A 25,643-nucleotide genomic window follows, 5' to 3' on the forward strand; every position below is an offset into this window, starting at 1 on the left:
ATTATTTTGTTCAACTTGCGGTTTAATGAGATCTGACTTAGATTTAATTTCACGTCCAAACATTGATGACGGCTACCAGTACTTAGTTAGAGATATATTGTAAAAGTATATTACTTACTTAATGCTTTTTGTTTTTCTTTTGGTTCGGGGTTTAAAGTCATAACGGCTTGTTGTAAAGTTTGAACATATTCGTTACAGTATAATTAGATGCGGTAGAGATAGATTTAATTCCGTTTTGCTTTAAAAACTGTTCAAATTTTCTTGATATAAAGTGTCTAATCGTCCCCAGTAGGTAATTCACTAATCCTATCAATGAACGTAATTGTGTCTTGTCTTGAGGACATGGAGTATTTTAAAACTTTTATTTGACATCTTATGCACTCCCTGTTTGTCAGTGAAGTAGCCTAAATATTCTATTTTGTCTGTCAAGTATTAAGACTTTTGAAAATTATTCCTCATATTATGCTTTATGCTTTGAGAATCATCAAAACGTCCAATCTAGCTATATAACTTCCTACCGTTTTACCAGTAATTTTAATGTCATCAAGGGATGCCTAGTGTATCTCCTGATACGCACTGTCATATTGGAGGAGCCGATGCTACACCATATATCAAAAAATTACATTGGTGTAAATAAATTTTTGAAAATTGTAAACCTCTTGCCATGTAAGCAAATAATTCGTCCAATGTAGGTAAAAACTTTCATCCTCTATAAAATTTATAGCTTAAAGTTACTTTAAAATTTCCTCAAATTCATAAGTTTTCCCCATGATCACGAAACAATGGGTGTAGCAAAATCCGGATGATCTATCTTAGACAGTATTTTAACTTGGTCTGGATATCTTGTTGGAACATTTTGCCGTTACTAAGGTTGTATTCAAATGTGTATTTAATTTTTGTCAATAGTTTAGTCGGGATAGCATTTAACCTTGCATGAACAGGGCAAGCTGCCCCAAATTTATTATTCTAACACTAAGGGGGGGGGGGGCGATAGTAATGTAATGTAAATTTAAAATCGCGACTGAATTCTGCGGCAGCAAAAATGTACATAAGCAAAAATGAAGAAAAATATATTTTATACAATTGTGATCTCTTTAATTTTCTTGCTAATATCAATATTTAAAGTCGTAGGTTCGTTCCTGTTTATAAATTGTTACCCTACAGCAGTGTTTCCCAAAGTGGGGGTCGCCATGAGGTACTAGGGGGGTCGCCGAACATTTCCAAAATAAGACAAAAGCACCACTTTGTTAGATCATGTATTTTTATTTTAACAACGCCGTAAATAGAAATTAACAATTAATTATCAGACGAAATATAAAACTAAATATTAAAGTCCGTAAAAATAAAAGAGTAAAACAAAGTCAAATATCATAATCTTAATGAGAGCTATGCGCCTGTTTCTATGAAACTAATCTTTCAAATCTAGGCTGTGTATTTGAGACACATACAATTATATCATTTTCAAGTACGAGACGATTTCTAACTCTTGTTTTAATGGCAGTCATAGACGAGAAACTTAACTCACGCAAATATGTTATAAATGGAACCAAACATTTTACAGCTTCACTCGCCAACTGGGGGTATTTCTGCATCTTTTCGGTCCAAAATTGGTCCGAGTTCTGGGAAAAAAATTGGAGCTTCAACATTCCATCACTTGATATTTCAATAAGTTTTTCTTTCATGTTTATTGGTATTTCAACATGCTGAAAGGAATCGGCTAAAAACGGATTTAGTATCCATCTGCAACTGTCGTAACTGTTTTGAATTTCTTCGGGGAAATAATCACAGAGCTGTTGTTTTAAATTGAGCAAAGTAACATGCATGTCAGCAAAAACTTGTTCAAAATTTGTAGCACTGTAATTGTATACATTTTTCATAATTTCCTGAAGGCACTGGAATGAATCGAGTTGTTTTTTTGCCAAGTGAAAAACCTTTTCCGAAAACCTAGTTTCGGAAGCCAAATAGGATCGGAAAATTGATTTTCATATGGGGACTTCTCATCTTTCAAATACATTAAAAGCTCTACTCTTAAGTGAAATACTCTTTTTAAGACGTTGCCCCTTGAAAGCCAACTTACTTCGGTGTGATAGAGAAGATTTTCAAATAAAGCACCCATGTCTTCGCAAATTTTTCTAAAAATACGGGTCTGCAAAGTTTTTCCTTTAATGGAATTTACAACTTTAATGATGGTTTTCATAACACAGTCCATTTCAGGAGGTAAAGCTTTGGACGCAAGAGCTTCTCGATGTAAAAAACAATGTCTCCATTTGGCATTATTTCTTGTAATTTGACGACAAGACCAGATTTATGTCCTGTCATAGCTTTAGCGCCATCTGTGCATATAGCAATACATTTACCCCAGTCAATATCATATTTACTTGTACGTTTCACAAAAGTGTCGAGTAAACATTTTCCAGTGGTATTGGTCTCCAATGGGGAACAAAATAAGATATCTTCTTGAATGCCATTATTTGTATCATATCTTACAAACGTAATGAATTGGGCACAGTTAGATATATCTGTGGATTCGTCCATTTCAAGAGAGAAGTACGTGCATTTATTAAGATTTTCCACAACTTGCGCTTGAATATCTTCTGCCATATCACTAATTCTTCTTTGGATAGTATTATTTGACAGATGTATTGTATTTAATTTTGCAGCCTCTCTTTACCCACACATTATATGTACCATTTCAACAGCTGCTGGAAAAATCAGATTTTTAGCAATTGTGTGCGGATTACTAGTTTTGGCAACACGATAAGCAACTTTATAACTTGCTAATAATGTTTTTTCATTAGTAGTGGTTGCCAAGGGAAAACTGTCTTGCTGTTTGTGAAGGACGTTCAGCTTTCTTTCAAAGAATTCTACGGGCTTGTCTTTTTTATCTGGATGTTTGCTATTTAAATGTCGAAGTAACTTTGATGGCTTCATGCTTTCTTTTGACAAGACTTGTCCACAAATAACACATTGTGGTTTATTGGAAATAACGGTAAAACCATATTTAAGATATTCATCAATGTAGAATCTGTTTTTCTTTTTATTGCTGCTACTGCCACTTTCAGACGTAGATGGTTCTGCACTTCTTCTTAAAAACTTATCCATAATTTATAATTTATCGTAGACGTAAATACGTAAACGGGAATACGTAAGTCGTAAAATATTTACTCATTACTCAACACCGCGTTCGCCACCATAGGCTGTTTGGATTTGAACTGAGGTTTCGTTGCACATCGCCGCTTATATAAAGCCAAAACGAGGCTACGAGAACGTTCCAGAGTGCCATCTAGTAGCGAGCGCTTTCGTGATTATCATGGAAGAGTTTTGCGATGTAGACACAAGCTAATATGTAGCGGTGTACAATGTGCAGTCGACTTCTTATTATTTATTTTTATTGTAAATGCTATTCTGGCAGAAGTACCTACTACTAATTACTAGTGGGACAGATCGCAATCATTAAAATAATTATATTAAAATAAAATAATTGTTTTTGATTTAAACTTAAACAGTAAAGTAAAATTAAATTTGAGAAACCATCAGATAATTGTAAATTAGGCACGCTATTTCTGTCAAATAATATTGAATAAATGAGTGGGGGGAAATTGGGGGGTCGCGAACAAATTTTTTAGCAAAAAGGGGTCGCGGTTTAGATAAGTTTGGGAAACTCTGCCCTACAGGGTTCGGTAGGGTTAGGACCTTAAATATTGATTTCAGCAAAAAAAAGTTAAAGAAGTCAAAATTGTATAAAATATAATTCTCTCCATTTTTGTTTATGTACATTCATGTCGTAAAATTATTATTAAACAAGATAATTCAAAAATTATGCTTCCCTCCCCCCTTCCACCATTTTCTTCTTTAACTCGGAAAATATCGACTGCACGAATAAATGTGTAAAAAGAAATTGAAGGAAATGGGAATTACAATAATTTAAGTCCTTACCATTTTTGTCGAAAAATTAAAAATGGTTGATATATTGAACAAGAATCGTTCTCCTTTTTCATTTTAAAATTCAAGATGACGGCTAACACAATGGTTGGATTCAGTCGCGATTTTAAATTTATACTACTATTGACCTTCCCTAAATTCTAATAAAATTTGGGGCAGCTCGCCATACAAGGTTAGAACTTTTTTTCATCCAACCTGACTGGACTACAATAATCCATGTCTTTCCTTATCTTGATATATTTTAACTTTAGCGCGTACCATTGGATAATCAGTACCCTTGATAAATACCTGTATAGAATTTGTTTAGGACAGTCATATCTTTAACGCTTTCTCTTTTGTTGCTAATTATGTAGTCTATTTCGGTTTTGGTTTTGGTTTTGCTATTCGGGCTTTGCCAAGTCCATCTTCTTTGCTATTTTTGTTGAAGAAGCTGTTCATTTGGAATAAGTAATTCCAAATTATTATATTTTGAAAAAGAAAACCAATTAGGGTTTCTTCTTTTACGTTGGTATGACCCGAATTTTTCTATAGATGTTTCTTCAAGACATGTTGTGCTGCCAGTTTTAGCATTAAAATCATTACATTTTATAACATATTACTTAGATGTTTCATTTAGCGCTATTGATATTTAGTCGTAAAACTCTTTAACTTCCACGTCTTAACGAGATGTGATTGTGGCGTAAACCTGAGTAATCTTTATACTTTATTTCTTTTGTTGAGTTTTAAGATTAAATAAGCAACTCTACTTAAAATTCTTTTGACGAATGTGATATTGTGCATTTTGTGGACAAAGATCAGCCACTGAGGTATCTTCGTTTCCAAGGTGGCAAAAAAAGTGACCTGATTTGAGAGTGTTTAACACTTTGGCTACTGTGTGTACCATTTCTGGTACACAGTTGATGTTTACCAGAAACTGCGTGTACCAAATTTGGTCACATGAAATGGCAATGTTTCAAGCTGTGTGTATATTTGGTGAACACAGTTCTGATGGTTTTAAATGCGTATCTAGGTTCCTACAGTTTACTGCTAAATTCTGGCGAAGCAGTTTGGGACTTAATCAACAGATGGCTGTACTATGACCGATTTTTTAAAATTATGGCGGAGCAGTTTGAGACTCCTTCAGCAGATGGCATATTATGGCCATTTTCTGACTTGCAGAAACTTGTTGTTTGTGCAATATTAGTCTTGTGTGTTTACGGTTCTAAAATTAGTACTTAAAATGTCAAATAAAAAATTAAGTGATGCTGAACTACGTGAAATAGCCGAGAATATGAGTGAAATGGAGTATGAGTTTATTAGTGAAGATGATGATGATGATGCTATGGATATAGATGATCCAACTGATCAAGATTCGTGTTCTTCTTCCTCTAATTTAGAAATTAACAGTGATGGGCAAGAGTTAGAATTCGAATCTGATCTAGAATCTCTCAACAACGATTCTGAACCTGATATTTTTTTTAAATAATCCTAATCCTAATATTATTTGGAATAATTGTGCAGGTAATATATAAATTAGTATTCACTTTTATAGTTTTGAGTTTATAATTTTGTAGGTAATTTGAACACATTTACTTTCACGGAAGATTCAGGATTCTCCCAAAGTTTTTTTGCACAAAGGGAAGGAGATCATACAATTCATTTTTATAAATTATTTATTGACAACGATGATATCTTATCACTTATTGCCGAGGAAACCAACAGATATGCTGAACAGAAAATAGTATCAGGAATTACAAATGAAACATTAACAAAAACCATTATTGGGACAATGGAGAAACACAAATCAATCCGAAATTTTTGTTTTCTTAGGTCTTCTAATATGGATGGGTTTGGCTCGTAAACCCACTTTGAAAGATTATTTTAGCACCAATATGCTGTACAAAAATGAAATTGGAAAATTTGTTCACATGTCCAGGATAAGGTTTGAGCTTCTTTTGTCCAATTTGCACTTCTCAAACAACGAAATTGCCTCAGATGATAAGCTCAAAAAATTCCTTCCCTTGCAAAATTTGTTAATCAAGAAGTTCCAATCAGCATATACTCCTGACAAGAATGTGTGTATAGATGAGACGATGATTCCTTTTCGAGGACGACTGAGCTTTCGCCAATATATACCGGGGAAGCGTCACAAATACGGTGTGAAATTATTTAAACTATGTGGAGTGAAAGGTTACACATACAATTTTAAAATTTATACAGGAAAAGAGCAAACACCTAATGAAAAGCCAATTGGTACAAAAGTGCTGCTACAGCTTATGGAACCACTTTTACATTCAGGTCGCGTTTTGTGCACAGATAATTATTACACTAGCGTGAATTTAGCACACGAACTTCTGTACAAAGATACACATTTAATAGGCACACTGAGAAAACACAGGAAGCATAATCCAAAAGTAGTAAGTGAGGCTAAATTAAAAAGGGGTGAATTAGTCATGAGACAGAGTAACAGTAAAATCATAATTGGAAAATGGAAAGACAAAAGAGATGTCATGTTTCTCAGTACGGAGTCTGTGCCTGAAATAGTGGACGTGCCAACAAAAAGGGGTGTCGTGAGAAAGCCTTCCACAATCGTGCAGTATAATAATGTGAAATCATTTATAGACGTCTCTGATCAAAAAGCATCATATTCATCAGCAGTGCGTAGGGGTATTAAGTGGTATAGGAAAGTTTCAATTGAACTTTTGATTAACACATCTATTATAAATGCACATACTGCATACGAGGCTATAACAAACAAAAAGATAAGTATCACTAAATTTAGAGAAGAAATCGCCTCAGAAATTTTTCGTAGTCGAAATATTCAGATGAAAAATTTGGATGATCGTCGTGTTAACCAAGAAAGAAATCACAAACTTTCCGAAGTGGAACAGAGAGGTCGTTGTACAAGATGTTATAAAAATAATAGTGCTAGAAATGGACGTAACTTTGCTATAAAAGAATCAAAACGTGTTAAAACTTCTTGTCTAGCATGCAGTGATAAGTTTTTGTGTACCAACTGCTTTTTTGACACTCATTACTGTCAAGCAAAAAAAATGAACATTGTGTCCAAAAATGGTACACATAGTTTCTAAGAAGATAATTACGCATTTATTTATGCCACAAACTGTGTGTACCATTTTTTGACACGGCCCTTACACATGATTTTTTTTTCAAAAAAATACCTAAATGTTGATATTTACATGTTTTTAGTATTAAATATTGTGAATTTTACCAAAATATAGTTTCAGTTTCTCACAAAAAACTTCAAATTTATAGCCAGTAGCCAAAGTGTTAAACTGTCTTCTTTTCTTCTGACTTTACATACTCCTATTATTATGCCCCGGTTAATGGTTGATATTTCGCCTTCTGTTTCTGTATTTCTTCTAGTAAAGAGATAGGCTTTTTGATTCTTTTGATGTTCTTTCTACTTTTATTCAGCTAATTTATACCTCTCACATAATCCTTCAGGTTCACCTTAACATGTCATTTGATCAAAAAATGTGGTGGTTTATTTTTTGCAAACCTTCACATTTTCTTAAATAGATTATCGTAGCAATCCATATTATTTTAAGATATTTATTTTCATCAATGTCGCGGTATTAATTGGTAGTAAAGTGTTCAATAAAAATCCAAAAACACTTCTTTTAGGTTAATAACACCTAAAGCTATTTAATAGCAGGTGTAAGTCTGCCGTTTTTAAAATAATACGGGCTGCTGAAAATACACTGCCCGAGTAAAAAAATGTATTAATAGATATTTTATTTCAAGGTGACTAGATAGGAAATTTATTATTTAGCATTAAAAAAATAAGTTAAAAACGGTGTTACACAAAAGAATAATGTACAGAGAACCAAATGCCATATTTAAACTAATAAAACAGAAGATTGCGGAATTCTTTCTGCAGTATTTGTATTATATACTCAAGCTTACTCTTGGCCATTTTTAACCCTCTCCATTTTAGGCGATGTACGACTATTTGCCAACAAACCGTAAGCTAAACCCTAATGAACAAAGTATTGTCGAGAATTTAATGGATGTCCGCGGAGTTGTTTTAGTCAGAAGTTGGTTCGATTCTATTAAATCTGTTTTACTCACTTCTTTTCTGTTTTTCTCAGGGTTTTTACCGTTTTCCATGCCTCTCTTGATCTTGTTGACCCTATATATTTGTTGAGCTCTTCGCATTTACTTTACCAGGAAACATTTTGCTTTAGTTGCTAGATTTTTCACTTCTCTTGCGTATGTTTGTCTATCATCTGAGTCATTTGTTTACAGCCACTTCTGATATGCTTGTTTCTTGTGTACTGCATTAGCGATGTCATTTGTCCACCACAATGGAGTATCCTTTTTGTTCCTTTTATCCTTTTTTTACTCTAACCTGAAGAGTAGATCAGGTTTGTTAATTTTTGGCTAAGCCGTAACTTATATAAAAATGATGTTGAGTCGTTTTGCAGTGCATCAATATTGTATTTGGGTGGATTTATTTCCAGTGGTTTTGATTGTGCTGCGGTTGCGGTCGATATTCTAAGTTACATTTTGATCTTAGCATAAACTATAATTCACCTGGTATTTCTCGTTGGTTGAACTCAGGTATACTTATGAATATTTTTATGACAGAATCCGTGTGTAGGTAGAATCCGTTTAGGATTTCAGAGAGTGCTATTCGCAGAATTAGATTAATAGCTGCTCATTTTCATTTATTTTTGCATCTCCGTATTTACCTACTACTTTTGTCGTAGTTTGTTTTTTTTTCTGTTCAAGCATTAAAATCTCACAACAGTACATTTTCTTTGCAGCTATTTATATTTTCAATGAGTTCTGATAAGGTTTCGTAGAATATTTGTTACCTGTTTTTGATGCATTTTCTGATAGCGCATATATTCCAATGATCTCGAGATCGTACCCTTTTCACGTAATAGATACTCTAATATTTCTCTCATTGATTTATTCCCAGCTTTTCATGTTTTCTTTTAGGTCTTTTTTATCGATATTGATACCCCTGCTTGTGCTCTCTTGTCCTTTTCTACTCCACTATAAATATGAATAAAACCTTCTATGTCTTCGCTACCTTGGCATTTTTTCTATGTTTCAGTAATAACTGTGATATCTGATTATATTTTTTTACTTTTGCTATGACTTCATTGGATTATTCCATGTATTTATATTCAAAGTCCTTGTTCGTTTGCTACGTCGTCTTCGTTTTTTCCCGTTCCCGTTTGAACCCCCTGCCAAAAGGACTAGGATTTTCTGTTCAACACTTCACAACAATTATTATTTTTATAGTTTTTTTTCAACGTTTTTAGTTTTTCAACCAAATGTTTTCTTTTGTACTTAGGGCTTATTCTTTTTACGACAGCTCTCTTTTCCTTCTACGTGTTTTCGTTTTCTACTGTCCTAGTTGGCAAATGTTTAACCTGCTGTATTTCTTTCCTGGCATACCTTTTTACATATTTCATTGTTCCAGTTATCTCTTGGATTTTTTTCATCTTTTCCACTTATATTTCTTGTGCTGTATCGATTATTTTTTCTCAACATTTTCCAGCATTTTTTTCCTCTACATCATGTCCCTTTCTTATTTCCAAATTTTTCCCTGTTGTTTCCTTAAAATTCTTCCTTTCTATTTCTTTACCCTCTAATTATTATTACCTTGTTCTACCATTTCGTTTTTCTTTGTTTTGAGTTCAATTGCTATTTTAATTTCATTATTACCAAAAATGATTGCTATTTAAAATGTTTTTCTGCAGTTTCTGACTTTTTTACTGATGGCTTTATATCATGGATGCACAGACTTATTAAGACTAGGGGCCACTCGGGCAAATCATGAACTGATGGCGGGCCGGCCGCCAGAAGTATAGGTAATTAAAGATAATAAAGAATTGATAATAATTTATTAAAATTGAAAAATAATTTATTAATTTGAAGCGTGGCACTGCATAGTGCTTACAATCTTTTTTATATTTGGCTCAAATTTACTTGTAGCAACACGTAAAACTGCTTCCAAACTTTCATTTGCAAGGCGGTTTCGATTTTTTGTTTTATTATTATTTAGTATTGAAAAAGTTTGTTCACATATATAGGTAGAACCAAAGAAGCTGGCACATTTCAGAGCGTTTATGCGCAACTCTTCGTACATATTTTTATCAATGCAGCGGTAAAAGTTCAGCAAGTCTCCTTCGTTGAATTTGTTGCGTAAATCTTGGCCGTTTTGAATGTCGATAATTTCTAACTGCATTGACTCTGGCGCATTTTCAACTGAAATCGTGAAACGATTGCTGAATATGTCCAACAGAGGTTTCACTTTTTTAAACTCCGAAAATCTTTCTTGAAAAGATTGAATCAAAATATCTAGCTTTTCTACATAACTGAAATTAATCGCAGTTTTGTTGAATTTTTTAGCCATTTTCTTATAATTCGGAAAATGATTGTAATTTCCAGAATTCAACTGTGATCTGAAAAGTGTCAGATTGCATTGAAAGGATGATACATGAGCGTAGAGCTGGGATATCAGTTGATTTTTGCCTTGAAGCCGTGTGTTCAAGACATTCAAATGATTTGTAATGTCAACTAAAAAAGCCAAATCACACAACCAATCAGGATTTTTAAGTTCCGGGACATCCCTTTGCTTTTCCGCCAGAAATATTCCAATTTCTTCTATTAAATTTAGAAATCGTTCCAGTGTTAATCCACGACTTAGCCACCTTACTTCTGTATAATACAGTAAATCTCCGTATTCGCTTTCGATGTCATCAAGGAATTGTTTGAATTGTCTGTGATTGAGTCCTCGTGATTTTATGAAATTTACAATCGAAACTACCACTTTCATGACATTTTGAAATTCAATTTTTTTAGAACAGAGGGCTTCTTGGTGTATAATGCAGTGAAACTGCATAAGATCTTCAGCGTTTATGTTTTTTTCTTGCAGATGCTTTTTCAGCAAAGTAACTAGCCCGGAATTGACACCAATCATCGAAGGAGCACCGTCAGTCGCAACTCCCGATAATTTTGATAAGTCCAAATCAGTTTTTGAACACTCATCCAAAAGAACATTGAGTATATCAACTCCTTTGGTTTGACCTTTCAATGAACACATTCCTAATAACTCTTCTAAGACTTCAAAATCTTGAGTAACACCTCGTATGAATATGAGAAGTTGAGCTGTTAAACTAATATCAGTGGATTCGTTGAGTGCTAATGAAAAAAATTCAATGATCTTAGTTTTTTCAATTAATTGTTCCGCAATATTACCTGACAAAGATATTATTCGTCTTTGGATAGTCATACGATTCAGTTGAATTTTCTCAAACTTTTTTGATGCTTCTGGACACATTTTCTTAGCGGCAATTTCTATGCATTCTTTTACAAAATCGCCATCATTGAAGGGGCGACTTCGCTTTGCTATCATTCGAGAAATTTCATAACTAACTTCTGTAGCTGTTTCTGAATCTTGAATGGGTTTTGTAAACATAGCTTGCTGACCAATAAGCTCCCGTTTTAAAGACAACATTTTTTGCTTTCTTAATTCGCCTGAAAACTTGGTAAAAGAAGGATGCTGCGTTTCATAGTGCCTTTTTACATGATATTCCTTTGCAATCGCAACAGAATTCTTGCAAATTAAACAAACGACTTTGTTATGCGACCATACAAAAAAGTATTTCTCGGTCCAAATTTCTTGAAACTGCCGATTTTCATCTTTAACCTTACGTTTTTTACTAGGTCCTGGCTTCTCCATGTTGCGTTCTAATCCTGGCTAGGATTAACACAGCACTTGAAAAGAATTACAGGATCTACTTAAATTACCCATCCTTTTTTAAATTATCAAAAATAATTGATTGAATATTATTCCTAAGAAATTTTAAGATTTTTATACAGATTTTATATCTGAAATAATGACGTAATTATTACAATTAGAGAAATTCTGATAAAAATAGTAATTTCTTTGTTTTATTTTAATATTTGGCCAACATTAAAGCTAAATTTGATTAAATAGATAGGGAAACATTAATAACAGAGTTTTACTTACGATTTCACAACATAATTATACACGGCACTTGACGTGCACTGCACTGCAATAGTAAAAATCGACGTGTAACCAAAGAATATAGACGCTTAAGCGTCTATATTCTTTGGTGTAACTGTATTCCTACGCGAGCAATCGGGAATTCGGGACTACTGCTATCTCGCTTGCTCGCACCGCGCTAGAACATTCTTGATTTCTCTACTATTTTAAACTTTACATAAAGGCAGCAAGCGATGTTACTTGACTTAGCATTTTTGGGCACTTAGATTCAAATAGCGCGCGCGAGATTCAAATTACTTTTCGAACATTTTTGGTTTTATTCTGGAATAGAATTCAATACTTTTCGAATGTACAAGAGTATTATTTTTGCTGTCGGCGGGCCACCAGTATTCGGCCGGCGGGCCGCATGCGGCCCGCGGGCCGCGGTCTGTGCATCCATGCTTTATATTATGTAACTAAAAACATAACTTTTTACAACATGTATACAACATATTATCTCTTATAGTATGTATACAACATATATTTTCAGTTTCAGTTTTTGCCAGTGTATACTACCACCATATCTTTACAATCTATCAATCGATTCTTATTTATAATTTGCGCATCTTTCATGAATACTAATAAGCACAATTTTTAACTATAAAAGATCAAGTTTCAACCATTACGTACACATTGCAAATAATATCGAAATCATGTTATTTCACTCGCTATTTTTGTTATCAATTTACACTTTTCAGTGTATGCTTTGCAGCGAAGAAATTCCAAATGTATTTTTAACAGCAGCTAAAAGTGTTCCTAGAATAGGAAGAAGCAATAAAGATAATACAGATTTTGATAAATTCTTTTTGAAGGCTTCCAAATCGGTACCGAGAATTGGCAGAAGAAATGAGGTAAGTGTTATTAATTTTTTCCATTTATCGCATTTACCAAAATAAATAGTATTATATCTAAAAATTCTATTTATTTTTTGGCTTGTATAAGACATGTATTTTGAGTTTATTCATTAGATCTTCTTTTGTTTTGTATATTTTTTTATTTAAAAATATTGATACCAACAGGTTATCAGCGACAATATTCAGTATGGTATGCCTATTAAACATTTTGACAATATTTCTATCAATCTAAAAAGGCTAAAAATGTCCACTTCTGAATGTAGGCCTCCCTAAGTTTTTGCCACTCCTCTTTATCTTGTGTCCTTTTATCCAGTTTCCAGCAATTCCCTCTTTGTCGTTTGTCCATCTGCTGGGTGGCCTGATTCTACTTCTGTACGCTTCCTTTCTCGGACGCCATTCCACTATATTTCTTGTTCACCTCTCATCGGTCAGTCTACCAAAATTTTGGGCCCAATTCATTATTACGTATTTTGTGTATATTTTTGTCGTTAATATTATAAAAAACGTTAATGCATCTAAGGAAGTTAGGTCTGGAAAGGAAAGCTTCCTTCGTGGATATGTTGGTTGTTGCTCTGGAAACATCAGTTTCCCAAGATAATATGCTCCTTTTCTAACTTGCCTGCACCGTACTGAAGACGACCAATAGTCAGAAATACGTATATAAGGTTGCCTTCAATCTTATACACATGTTTTATTATATTCTTTTTCTTTGTTGCGAGCTATGCTGATATCTTGTACCTTTATTTTACTATTAACTCGCATTAATCTTTTTCTTGTTATATATATGTATATATATATATATATATATATATATATATATATATATATATATATATATATATATATATATATATAAACTAAGGTACACTCGAAGAGTGGTGGGTTTTTCGGTCAAAGTGGAGTAATAAAAGACAAAGAAGTTGGCTACTTCATCTATTTATTGAAGACGTTTCGCTTTCTGCTCAGAAAGCATCATCAGTTCATCTAAAAAGAACAATATGAAACCAAACATCCATAGAGAAGTTAAAAAATGTGTGTTACCTTACACAGACATGTAGCAGTCAATGATATCATTGATAAAACGTCAAAAAGTCTAATATATCAAAATAGAAAGAATCTAACTTCTTTTCGTTCGAGAATTTTCGCGAGCATTGAAATATCTATAAATACGCTGTCCCTTTGAGCGTAGGGGGATTATTTTTGAGAAAAGAGAACTGTCACAATTAATTTAAAAAAAGTCAAGTTTTTGTTAAATTTTGATTTTGTTATAGTCTAGATCTCTGAATCATATGCTTAAAATGGGCGCATTATCGTTTTGTAGAGTTTTACCTTATTTTAAAAGCTGTTATTTATTTTAAAATATTCAGACAGTTCCCCTTGGATTGGTACTCTATATTCAACTTTTTTAAGAGTTAGCTTTCTTAAATTTACCAACTGATTTGGTACTCCTAGTTCTTTCATTGCCCTGAACATTTCTCTTCTATATATATAGAGTTAGGCTGCCTTGTAGTCTATAAATATGTGATCAGTATATATATGCCATATTCCAGTGTTTTTTTATTTTCTACTTTTCCTTCTACAGCTTTGCTTCAAAAATTTCTGTAACTTTATTTTGTAGATTTATCTTGTAATACTAAAAATAATTTTTCTATTACAGAATCCATATTTACATTATGACGAGGTTCAAAAGGAATATGGTACCAAAAACAACTATAAGTGTAAGTTTTTATTGAATTATTTATATAATAAATTCTTTAATGTATAATTACAATATTATTACTGCAACATATTTAAAAAATACGATTTCCACTACTTCTAAAGAGAAAATTGACATATGACAGATACAATATCAAAAGTATTGAGTTCTGCAAGACTTTTTACCTGTTATTGAGCCATATTATTCCCACTGAACTGATCATGACGTTTTTGTTGGGTTCATAATACATTTTTGTTATGAACGATAGGGAATTGGAATAATTATAATTTGTTAATTACTATTGTACTTTGTATTGATTTTATTTTTTTTTGTTGATTTGTCCTATTACCTGCATCTGAAAAGATCTCAGTTAAACATCCCTAAATTTTCATAGTTTATTTGTCTATTAACCGGTTGACCCGGCTAATATACCACTTCGTTTAATCTGCAATACGAAACATTAACTAAGTCTCGCCTGTTTGTGATAAAGATCTCTATACTTGCGGATTTTCTAGATATATTTAGCTATTGTATGTATCTACACATCAAGATGCTATTAACATCCAATTCTTGTATAGCTAGTTTATTAACTAGTGCGAGATTTTAGGACGCCAGAAATCTCCTTGGCATTGCAAAGCGTTTGTGCCCTCCAAATAAAGAACTGGCAGGACCCTGGTCTACTTGGCCTTTCGGCTATACGGCCGTTAACGAATCCACTGCTCCTACGAGTTTCGTGGGGCTTCACCTTCCCCGTAGTACCTGTGTTGCGATTACCGCACCTACCCGTTATTCCACTCACGGGCGGATATGCGAAGCAGGTGGAGGAATTTCCACCTCGCACGTAGACAGGTCGCCGCCGAGGATCTCTCCTCTACCACTCTTGAATCTCCTGACGGGTACGTGCCGGGGCACCCACACCACGCGTGACACAAGGCCAAGAGAGGCATATATGGGCCCAGCTAGTTCAACCTCGCCAGGTTCTCTTGGAATGAGAGTAGAGTGGTCCTACGAGAGTCTCGTCTCGGATACTAGGAATGTAGACCGGTGACCGTGTCGCCTAAGCGACCGTGTGCGTTTCTACAAACTCGACACCTCAAGCGACGGCTCTCCACCTCTCAATTCCTACCCATTAGTCCCCTCTTACGACAGGCAGGGCCTTCTGACCTCGGCCGTATTCTTATCTCCGCGAGCCGAACGGAGAATCTACTTGGCAGTCGATTTTGGAGGAGAATGGGTACAGACTGTAACGAATGGAGAGGTTCGCTGAGGGAGACCAAGTCTCGAATTGGGCTGTAGAGCCATAGGATGGATGAGATTTGGTCTATTATCTACCACTGTTTGGATAATTGATTTGGAAAAGGTCCAGTTTTTCAGTTATCTCTTATCATCTTTCCTACTAAACTATGCCCCTTTTTTATATTCAGTTGTAGCAAATGCCTGGCAGCCCCCAGTAAGATGTTGAATGGTTTCTGGTGCTTGGCATCTATATTAACATTTGCATTTATGCACCCGAGGATCTCTATTTCAAGTAGTTTTTTGTTGCAATTACTTAATCGTGAATTGTAAGAGAAAACCCTTCATTTCGGAAAATATCTTTCCTCATGCCAGTCAATATTTTGATGCTGTATTATCGACGTAGCCCTGGCTGAGTTAATAAAAGTTTATCAATTTCTTATTGGTTTGAGTAAGATTTTTTGGCATTTACTACAGCTCAATTGTATTTCCTAAAGAACACCAAGAGATTTCCAGGAAAAAGAATTTCAACATTTTCAATATCAAGCCAGCTATTTCTCACCGTACTAAATAAAGTTCGCATTGTTTTGATGGTGGCCACGGGATTTGCCAAGATCTTTGCCAAGCTCTTTGATAATGTTCGAGATTACTTGAACTGTGAAGGGCTGGTAAATAATATTACTGTAGTGTTGCCAGTTCGTTGTATCTTTATTTCATTCAGCATATGTGTTATGAGTAGCTGGCGTTCAAAGTTGATTACTCCAAAACTCATGAATTTCTTCTTGAATTGGGTATCATTTATTTTCTTTACAATGCCCAGAAAACGTCTTCTCTGTATGCTATTGTCATATTTTCGGTTGTTACTAACTTTGTATCTCCTTTATTTTGCACCATGTTGTAAGTATCAATAGAGTGTTCAGCAATATTTCTTCAGCTCTTTTGATAATTTTTTTTATTCCTTGAATGCATTCCGTTATTTGTCCAATATCTCTGCGCAATAATTCAATCTTCTTGAGCAGTCGTTTTTCCCAGGGTGCAATTCTGTTATCGTCTTTCTGATATTATCCTCTGAGTACCCCCTCGTGTTCTGATTTTAATGCCCATAATATTAGCAAGTGCTGTTGCTGCACAGCGAATATCAGCATATGAAAAAATTCCAATACATGATCTTTTAAGATATAATTTTGTAGGACTTCAGTATTTACAATTTGTAACAACGTTCCGTGTTTCTTAAAAGAGTTTATTCTTGGTAGCGCTGGTCTGCTTGGTGGGTTTGTTTCGTGCCATTTGGCTTACCAGTCTATCATGCAACTCATTGTTGTTGTTCTACTGTGTATTATGAGAATGATTTTCTTGTGTGTCAAGCTCAGGAATCTGTTCATATATTTCATGGGGAACTTGATCTACAACTGCCTCTTGGTTATGCATCTTCCGTTCGACTTTGTTTCTGATATTATCGCGTCTAATATCTGGGATACGATTGTTTCTTATAAATACCCGGTATTGATATACTACTCGTTGTTTAGATACTTGAACTTCTGGGTACTCCCTGCAAAATTCGACACATAAATGTCGATAACCGATCATTTCTTGACCTAGATTTGTCACCTTATAAAAGAAGCACAAAATCTTCGTATTAATGTGCTGCCTCGGTCTTCATGCTTGTGTGCGACAAGCGCCTCTGATATTCCAGCGCAGCACCTTCAGCGAATGGAGCTCTTTTTGTTATTTGGATCGCTTGTGATTGCTGTTGTTATTGGGCTGTAAAAAACTCCTACATTTTATTACGATTATTAATATTTATTAATAATAGAAAATGTAAATATCGTACCTATCTTTATCTATACTAAAAAAAAGTAAAACAATTAATGGTTTAAAAAATCCAGTTTTATTTATCTCAGTGCTTACTTAACCTGTTTACCAAGATCATAGCTAATTTGACGACTATTACGAATAAGCTGGGTCGACAGAGTTAGAAATGAGAAAGTCCTTAGATGCCTGAACCAAACAACATAACTGATCAATATAATAAAGAGATGCAAGCTGGAATACTTCGGTCACATTATGAGACACCCTGGAAAAAATGAACTTTTATATTTGATCATTCAGGGAAAGATCCAAGGAAAACGTGGTCCTGGTAGAAGACGAACATCATGGCTAGTATGGATGGTAAGACAATGGTATACAAAATCGACTACATCACGATTTAGAGCTGCTGTCAATAAAGTCACGATAGCCAACACGATATTCAACGATCGATAACGGTAATGGAACTAGAAGAAGAAGAATCATGGTAGCCAATTTTCTTAGCTGTGTAGACGCATGAAGGGGAAAAATTACAGATAAATCGACTATAGAAACTAGAAACCACAATAATACATGAACATATTAATATATTTAACAAGGTATATTTTTTAGAAAAGTGCTTTATAACATCGAAAGTTTTCACAAGTATCATTTTTCGCCAATATTTTGACACAAGTGGAAAAAACTAAAGGAAGAATAATATCAAAATTAGCGATTGTAGTTTAAATTCCTTTTCATTAATTTTTGTTGTAATTAGTTTTTTCAACACATATTGTTTTAGATTACTATTCAATTTATCATATTTACAATAGCTCATGTAGATTAAGAGTCAAATAGCTTGTTTTATTTTGAAGTGCATCGTTTACAATTCAGTCAATTGTCTAAACCTAAATGATTGTGTGATTAAATTCATGTATAACTTTCTAATGAATTTAAAAAGTAATAAATATTTAATATTGTAGATCCTACTTGGTCAGAAATAGCTGAGAGATACGAGTACGAGCCAGAACTGTTTACGAATCCACAGATGCTACTAGACTTGGAGAAAGCTATGGGAGATGATCCTTCCATCTACGACTGGGACAAAGTACGGATTAAAAGAGAAGCAACAGAATCAAAACCGAAGGTAGACAACAAAATATAGTCATTTATAATGAACCAAGAAGACAACTATAACATTAAGTTTTTAGCTATTGTAGTTATAATGGAAAAAAATCTTACTTTCTCTGTTACAATTAATCAAGGTAGTGTTGAAAATAATCACTACTATTTTTCTAATGTATTGTTGTGTACCTTTTTTCTTGTCTAGATTTAAAACGCCTCTATTTTTTATTAAAATATGTATACCAACTTCGAAATAATACATATATATATATATATATATATATATATATATCTACGGCATAAAGTGGACTCCGCCCATGTTAAAATTCAGGTTCAAGTGAGCTCCGTGGTCAAGTGGCCACCGATATACGGAGCTCACTTGACCATTCCATTATATTGGCTCTGTCGATTCGTCAACATGTATAGTTTCACAATTTTTAAAAATTTTGTGGAGCCCCTAAGTACCCCTGTATCATGAATGTATATCGCTTAGTTCACGTGTATATATTATAGGGGTCGTTCAGATCTTGTTCCGTGTATATTGGAACCATACGTATATCGGTTTAAGTAAGCTCTGATAGTTTGGCAACTATGGGATTAAGCCGTTTATTTCCAGCGTATATTCTAAACGGTTCATATAGACTCCTTACTTTTGTTATCATTCATATTCATACGCATTACAGTATGTAACAGATATGTGTACTACCAAATACCTGTTTTTGGTAGGTACGTGCTTTTCTAAAAATAGATTTATAGATACAAAAGGATTTCATTACCAAGTTGGATGTGTTTTTTCATATGCGAAAATTTCCTAATGTATTTTGTTAACGTGAGTATGTCTTTATACGTTTTATTTAAGAATCCGGTTAATAAGAACTTCTTTTATTGTTTCATGATATCTTATATACAGCTTTTTTATTATTTTATTTTTTCTATTTTATTATTTTATTTTTTTCTGGATTCTATTTCTTATTATTCTATTTTTTAATTCTGAATAGAAGGTTATCTCAAAATAAATATTTAAGTGCTAAAATAGATATTTTTTTGTTAAAATGGGTAGTAGTGCACAAAAAAGGGAAGAATGATTAATTTTTCTAACATGAATTATACCACTTCACCAATATTACATATTTCTGAATGTTTTATCTCGTATTTAGGAGTAATATGTAATCAATATAAGTGGAGTTAGTGTCAAATTTGCAATAATCTTTATAAGTAATAGCTTACTGAATGTACTTTACATGTTCAGTTCACATAAATAAACCTTGTCCCTTCAAAAAGAGCGATTTGAACGGTAAAGTTAACTAAGAAAGTGTGATAAGTCTTGTACCAAACCACATGCACATAAGTTAACCGGTGTTTGCAGGCAAGAGTCCTCCTGGCAGATTTAAGGAAGATAACTACCATAAGGAAGTTCCGTTCGAGGGATCAGATGGAGAGGAGCAGCTTATTTTTGTTTGTATATCTTGCAGATGTGTTGATATAGCCAGTTTTTCCTTGATTCTAGTCATAAAATGGGCTGGTATTCGTGGAGTGGATGTCACGAATCTGGACTTTGTTTTTTTTGCTCTCTAGCTACTTATCTTCGGATATTAGGTGGATTGATAGCTACGATATTGTAGAGCTTATGTATGGATGTGAGTCTTAATATTCCCTGAATTTGGCTGACTAATTTATAACTAAATATTTTATAAGTTATTTAAATAACTATTTATAAACGGCATTTAGATTAACAAATACTACTCCTCATACCTGATATTTTTCGTACTTCTCTTCGCTGTGTTGGGCAAGATTTAGTGACATATATGATCTAACCTGTCATATATAGCCACTTTTGTCTTTTAATTTGAGTTTTTCTTCTATTATCGGTTTATATTAAGGATCATGTACAGAAGTATTCTGTATAGCTGACAAAATAAATAGATATATTGGCCGATAGCTTTTGTGGTCGTTGGAGTTTTTGCCAGGTTTAAGCAAGGCAACAACTTTGTCTTTGCTTTGCTTGTCTAAAGACTTTGGATATTAGCCATTGTTGTATTTTTAGTTCAAATTTTATAGTTTTGTGCTCAGATCCTCAGCCAGGAGCCGTAATATTGTTCATTATATACGTGGATAGCGGATCCAAGCTCAACATCGTTAAAAGGTTCTCTCAGCTGACTGGTTTTGTTTTCTCTCATTATAAGTTTTTATGTAAAGTGGAGTGTCTTTATCTCTAGATATACTCTTAATATTTATACACATAATTAGAATAGTTGGTCCTAAAAAGCACCGATTTAACAAAAAACATATTGAACGGGTGATTTAAGAATTAACGATTACTTAGTTATTCATTACCCAGGGTACGCCCGATTGCGGTGGTCTTATTAGTACTTCAATTTTCGTGAACGCTTAAACTTCATAAAAAATGACTAATCTTTCACTTTGCTGTTACTGTTATTTTAAGACGATATTTCGAGTCAGATTTGTATAGTAATAACTATAGTCAATATATAGTCTCTATAAGTAAATGAGTTTGTGGTATCGGTTACAACTCATATATATTGATAATGAGGAAATAAACAGGTTAAAATAGGTGTAGATTTACCTACATATACATTTTACCTACATATATCGGCACCATTGTTTAGGAGATGGGTTTATCCCAGAGATCAAAGGTTACATACTTTTACAGGCGTATTCTAGGTTCTATTTATATATTTTTATTACTAAAAAAGTGTATTTATAATAAAGGCCTTAAGCTTTCTATAGATTCCATGAATATTAGAATCTATGGAAATTAGCAAATTAAAAAATACAGACATAATTTTGAATGACCAACTTGAGACAAACAGTTATCCCCTCCTCAACTTATTCAGTTACAAAATATGACGTGTAAACGCATACCTGTTTAATTGTTAGATAAAATGAATTTCCATCAAGTAACGGTCGAATCTATCACTTACTAAAAGAGTACGAAAAGACCTGCTTATGCTTTAGAGTATGGGTACTTTAGTACAAAGTACCCTTTGCTTTTGCCAATTGCTTTGTCACTTTCTCAGCGATGGGTCTCCCTTTTGCTCATCAATAATGTTCCCGCTCGATATAGTTATTCTAAGATATTCAGATTTCACTATATGCTCTACATTTGGCTTTATCTCCTATTAATTTACAACTACGACGAAATCTTTATAATATATCTGATGCATTGATATTAAAGTGGAGTAGAATACTTGGTAGATAATATTTATTTGTTTTGAGTATACTTATTTTACGACCTAGTACATAAAAAAATAAATACTTGTGTGCTCAGTGCTTTCTAAGTCTGTAAAACATAAACATGCTTCCATATTAGATTATACATTTATTAAGAATGTCCACTCTCTGAATTGAAGTTTTTATCTTAAAATATGACTGTGTCCCACAATCTTTCACAAAAGTTATTCTTTTCTGAAATTTTCTGAATAAGGTTCAATAGGTTTTTATATTTTGTTTTACGTTTTAATCTTTAAATCGGAGTTCATTTTTTGAAAAACTATAAACATGTGACAACAAATTGCTATATGAACGGCGTTATGCATCACCAGACCCAGCCCCAATTTCTTAAATTGTGGATTATGGCGCTTTCTGGTGGAAAAGAGGAACAACAGGATAACATCAGATGTAGACCAAACAAAAGAAATTAGGACACGCAATGAAATAGCACGTGCATTATTTTTTAAACTTTAAAAGTTTCTTTGTTTTCGGGATATAAAGTTAGAGCCTGAGAATGCTTCGATATTACGTGTTCCCTACTTTTCTTTATGGCTTGGAAGCGTGAACACTAAAACAAGTCCATCTGAATAAGTTGGCCGCCTTTGAATTTTGGTGTTACAGAAGAATTTTACGAATATCATGGATTCAAAGAATGTCAAACGTGGAAGTAACTAGAATGATAGGAAATGGGGCGGAAATATTATTAACTATCAAAAGACGAAAACTTGAGTACTTAGGACATGTGATGAGAGGGCAAACATACGCATTATTACAACTTATTATGCAAGGCAAAATCCGAGGAAAGCGAAATGTGGGAAGACGAAGAATATTCTGGCTTAAAAACTTAAGGGAATAGTTTGAATGCAGTAGTGCAGAACTTTATAGAGCGGCAGTCAACAGAGTCCGTATAGCCATGATGATTTCCAACCTTCGATAGAAGATGGAACTTAAAGAAGAAGATAGAAAAAGGCATAAACTATCTACGTAATAAATCCCATTAACCTGTTAGTAACGGATAACCAGATATATTTAAAAAGATTAAGTACCTTTCTTTTTATTTTGGATTTTGAATTTTGCATAACTAGAGCAAGCGACTAATTTTTGTGTATTAGTTTTGGACCAAGCGCCTCTTGCGAGCGTTTTAATGATTGTAAATCGAATATTTGGCAACATATGTACATAAACGTGGTTAACAATGGTGACGTTGGCAACTTGTTGAGGCGTTTAGGTTAAGAAGTAGTGGCAGTTATTGCTTAAATTTTTCTATAATAGTCACATTACAGAAGAGCTAACACAGAAAGAGAATACTTAACAAAAGACATAACATTAAGTAAAATGTATGAATTGTATATTGAAGAGGCAGACAATGACCTTGTTAAATTTTCGTTTTACAAAAAAATGTTTTTAACACGATTTAATCTTCAAAGAAAAAAGTTGAAAAAAGATACTTGTAGTAGATGTGATTGTTTCGAATTAGAAATTAAAAATTGCGCAGATAACGAACAATTAAGCGTTAAAAAAAGGAAAAATGTGCACTTAGAAGAAAGAAAGCTAGACATGAAGATAAGCAACGATCAACCAGAAGTGGAAACCTTTTGTTTTGATTTAAAGAAAAACTCTTCCCCTTTCGAGAATTCTAATAAATATTGTATATTATAAGCGTCAATTATGTATTTACAACCTTGGTATCCATAGCGCCAAGGATAAAAAAGGTCATTGTTATATTTGGATAGAAGGTGAAGCTGGTCGGGGAGCCCAGGACGTAGGCATTTGTCTTAAGAAACACATTGAAGAAAATGTTACTTCTGCAAAACATGTAATTTTGTGGTCAGACTCTTGTGGCGGCCAAAACCGCAGCATTAAAATAGTTGATTCTGAAAATGATTTTGGAAACTCATCCTACCATTGAAAAAATTACATTACGCTATTTCTTTCCTAGTCATAGCTTTTACCCAATGGTAGTGATTTTGGAGATTTTGAAAATGCCCTAAAATTTCAACAACGTTTATATACCGTTGATGATTACCTAAACGTGATGAAAAAATTCCGTAAAAAGAACCCACTAGTAGTTCACAGAATGAAAAAAGAAGAATTCGTCAAGCTAAGAAGAAATACAAGCGAATCAACAGAAGAGACCAATTTAATAGATCTTGATAAAATATTAAAGTTAACAACTACAATTTCGTAAATATGGAACACTTTAAATATCTTAGATAAATAATCACGGTTAATAATAATGCCACTAAAGAAATACAGATCATAATTTAAACTTTTTACCTATTTTAATACATAGATGCTAATCATGGACAATGACTAAAACGGATAAGGAAGAACTACGAATATTTGAAAGGAAAATAATAGGAAAATTGTTTTAACCTTATTATCATATCGCTACAAATCCGTATAGAAGAAGAACACATACTTAATAAAGAAAGCTCTTATAACGATATTGTTTAGGCAAATAAATTGCTTAAGGTAGATCGTACACATGCATAGACGCCAAGATGTCAAACTTGTAAAACTGTTATGGAAGGAAGTTAGCACAGAAGAATACCACTTGGGCGTCTCAGTATGCAATGAAGAGAAAACATCCAATCATATCTCAAAAAATTAACATCGTGAAGGTTCTTCTCTGAACCCCATAACAAATGGCTAATCTTTTACTTTTCATTAAAAATTTAAATTTTAATAAGTCACGTAAATAACGTTTTAAAAGTGCCTTTCCTGAGATAACTTTTTTTAAGCCTGGTTTGTTTGATTACATGTAATTGATTTGATAGTCCCCAACAGATGAGTACTGACTATAGGTAGGATAGCAGGTAGTTGAACAGGCATGTGTTGATAAATATGATGGGTCGGTAGATAGTCTCATTATTCCTAAATCTGACCTCATGTTACCTTCATCCTTCATTTGTGGAAGTCCTAAAGGCATTTTTTCTCTTGGGGCATCCTCCCAATTTAACTTGGCAATGTAGTTATTATAGAGCCTTTGGATATAGCCAGCGCAACTTTAGCATTGAGATTTAGCTTCTTACACGACGTTGTTGTCTTTATATATGTGTTTGGCCTTGGCATTAGTTCCGTTCGGTATTGGTTAGTACGCGGACCTTTGTAAGTCGGAAAATACTTCTGATGGCTTTTCTAGCGATCCTGATCTAATTAATACCTGAGTTTTACGTACATTGTTTTGTTAGCGTTCTGGCCACATATCCACACATTAGCACTGGTTTAATCACTGTTTTATATATCCTGATTTAAGAAAGTCGTATTAGACCTCTGAATTTAAAAGTATTATAAGAGTTATATATACATCAGTTAGCTACCTGAATATTCCCTTTTATTTCTTATGTTACAACGTTATCTACGATATCTAAAATGTTGCAATCCTTTAAAATTATATGGGTCTATTGTTACGTTATGCCCTACTCTACGTCACCTCTTTTGTATGTTAAAGAACATTTATATGCTTTATTACTGACAATTAGACCGTTTTTTTTATGCTAATATCATTATTTTATAGTATTCTAATAATTTATGGATTAAATCCGGATAGCAAATTGATATTCTTCACTTTCTCGGAAAAATAATATTCTAACACACAAAATCCTATTAAATTGCCAAAACCTTCCTTGCATATTCTATTCACTCATGAGGGGCACCAGCAATATCAGTACCATAATAAGGCGTATAGTACTGGACTGACTAATCGTTGGAAAATGGGAAGCATAAGTTTTAATGTTTTCGG

General features: G+C 33.5%; 1 protein-coding gene across 1 annotated transcript; it reads left to right on the forward strand.

The window, feature by feature from the left end:
- The first annotated feature begins 12,619 nt into the window (after positions 1–12,619).
- Positions 12,620–19,552, forward strand: LOC140440545 (uncharacterized). The gene is made up of 3 exons (XM_072530922.1): positions 12,620–12,825; positions 14,486–14,546; positions 18,526–19,552. The coding sequence occupies exons 1-3, from the start codon at positions 12,628–12,630 to the stop codon at positions 18,705–18,707; spliced, it is 441 nt and encodes a 146-aa protein (XP_072387023.1). The 5' UTR covers positions 12,620–12,627; the 3' UTR covers positions 18,708–19,552.
- The last annotated feature ends 6,091 nt before the right edge of the window (positions 19,553–25,643 follow it).

This window comes from Diabrotica undecimpunctata, chromosome 5 (assembly GCF_040954645.1).
Source record: "Diabrotica undecimpunctata isolate CICGRU chromosome 5, icDiaUnde3, whole genome shotgun sequence".
In the NCBI taxonomy this organism is placed as follows: Eukaryota; Metazoa; Arthropoda; class Insecta; order Coleoptera; family Chrysomelidae; genus Diabrotica; species Diabrotica undecimpunctata.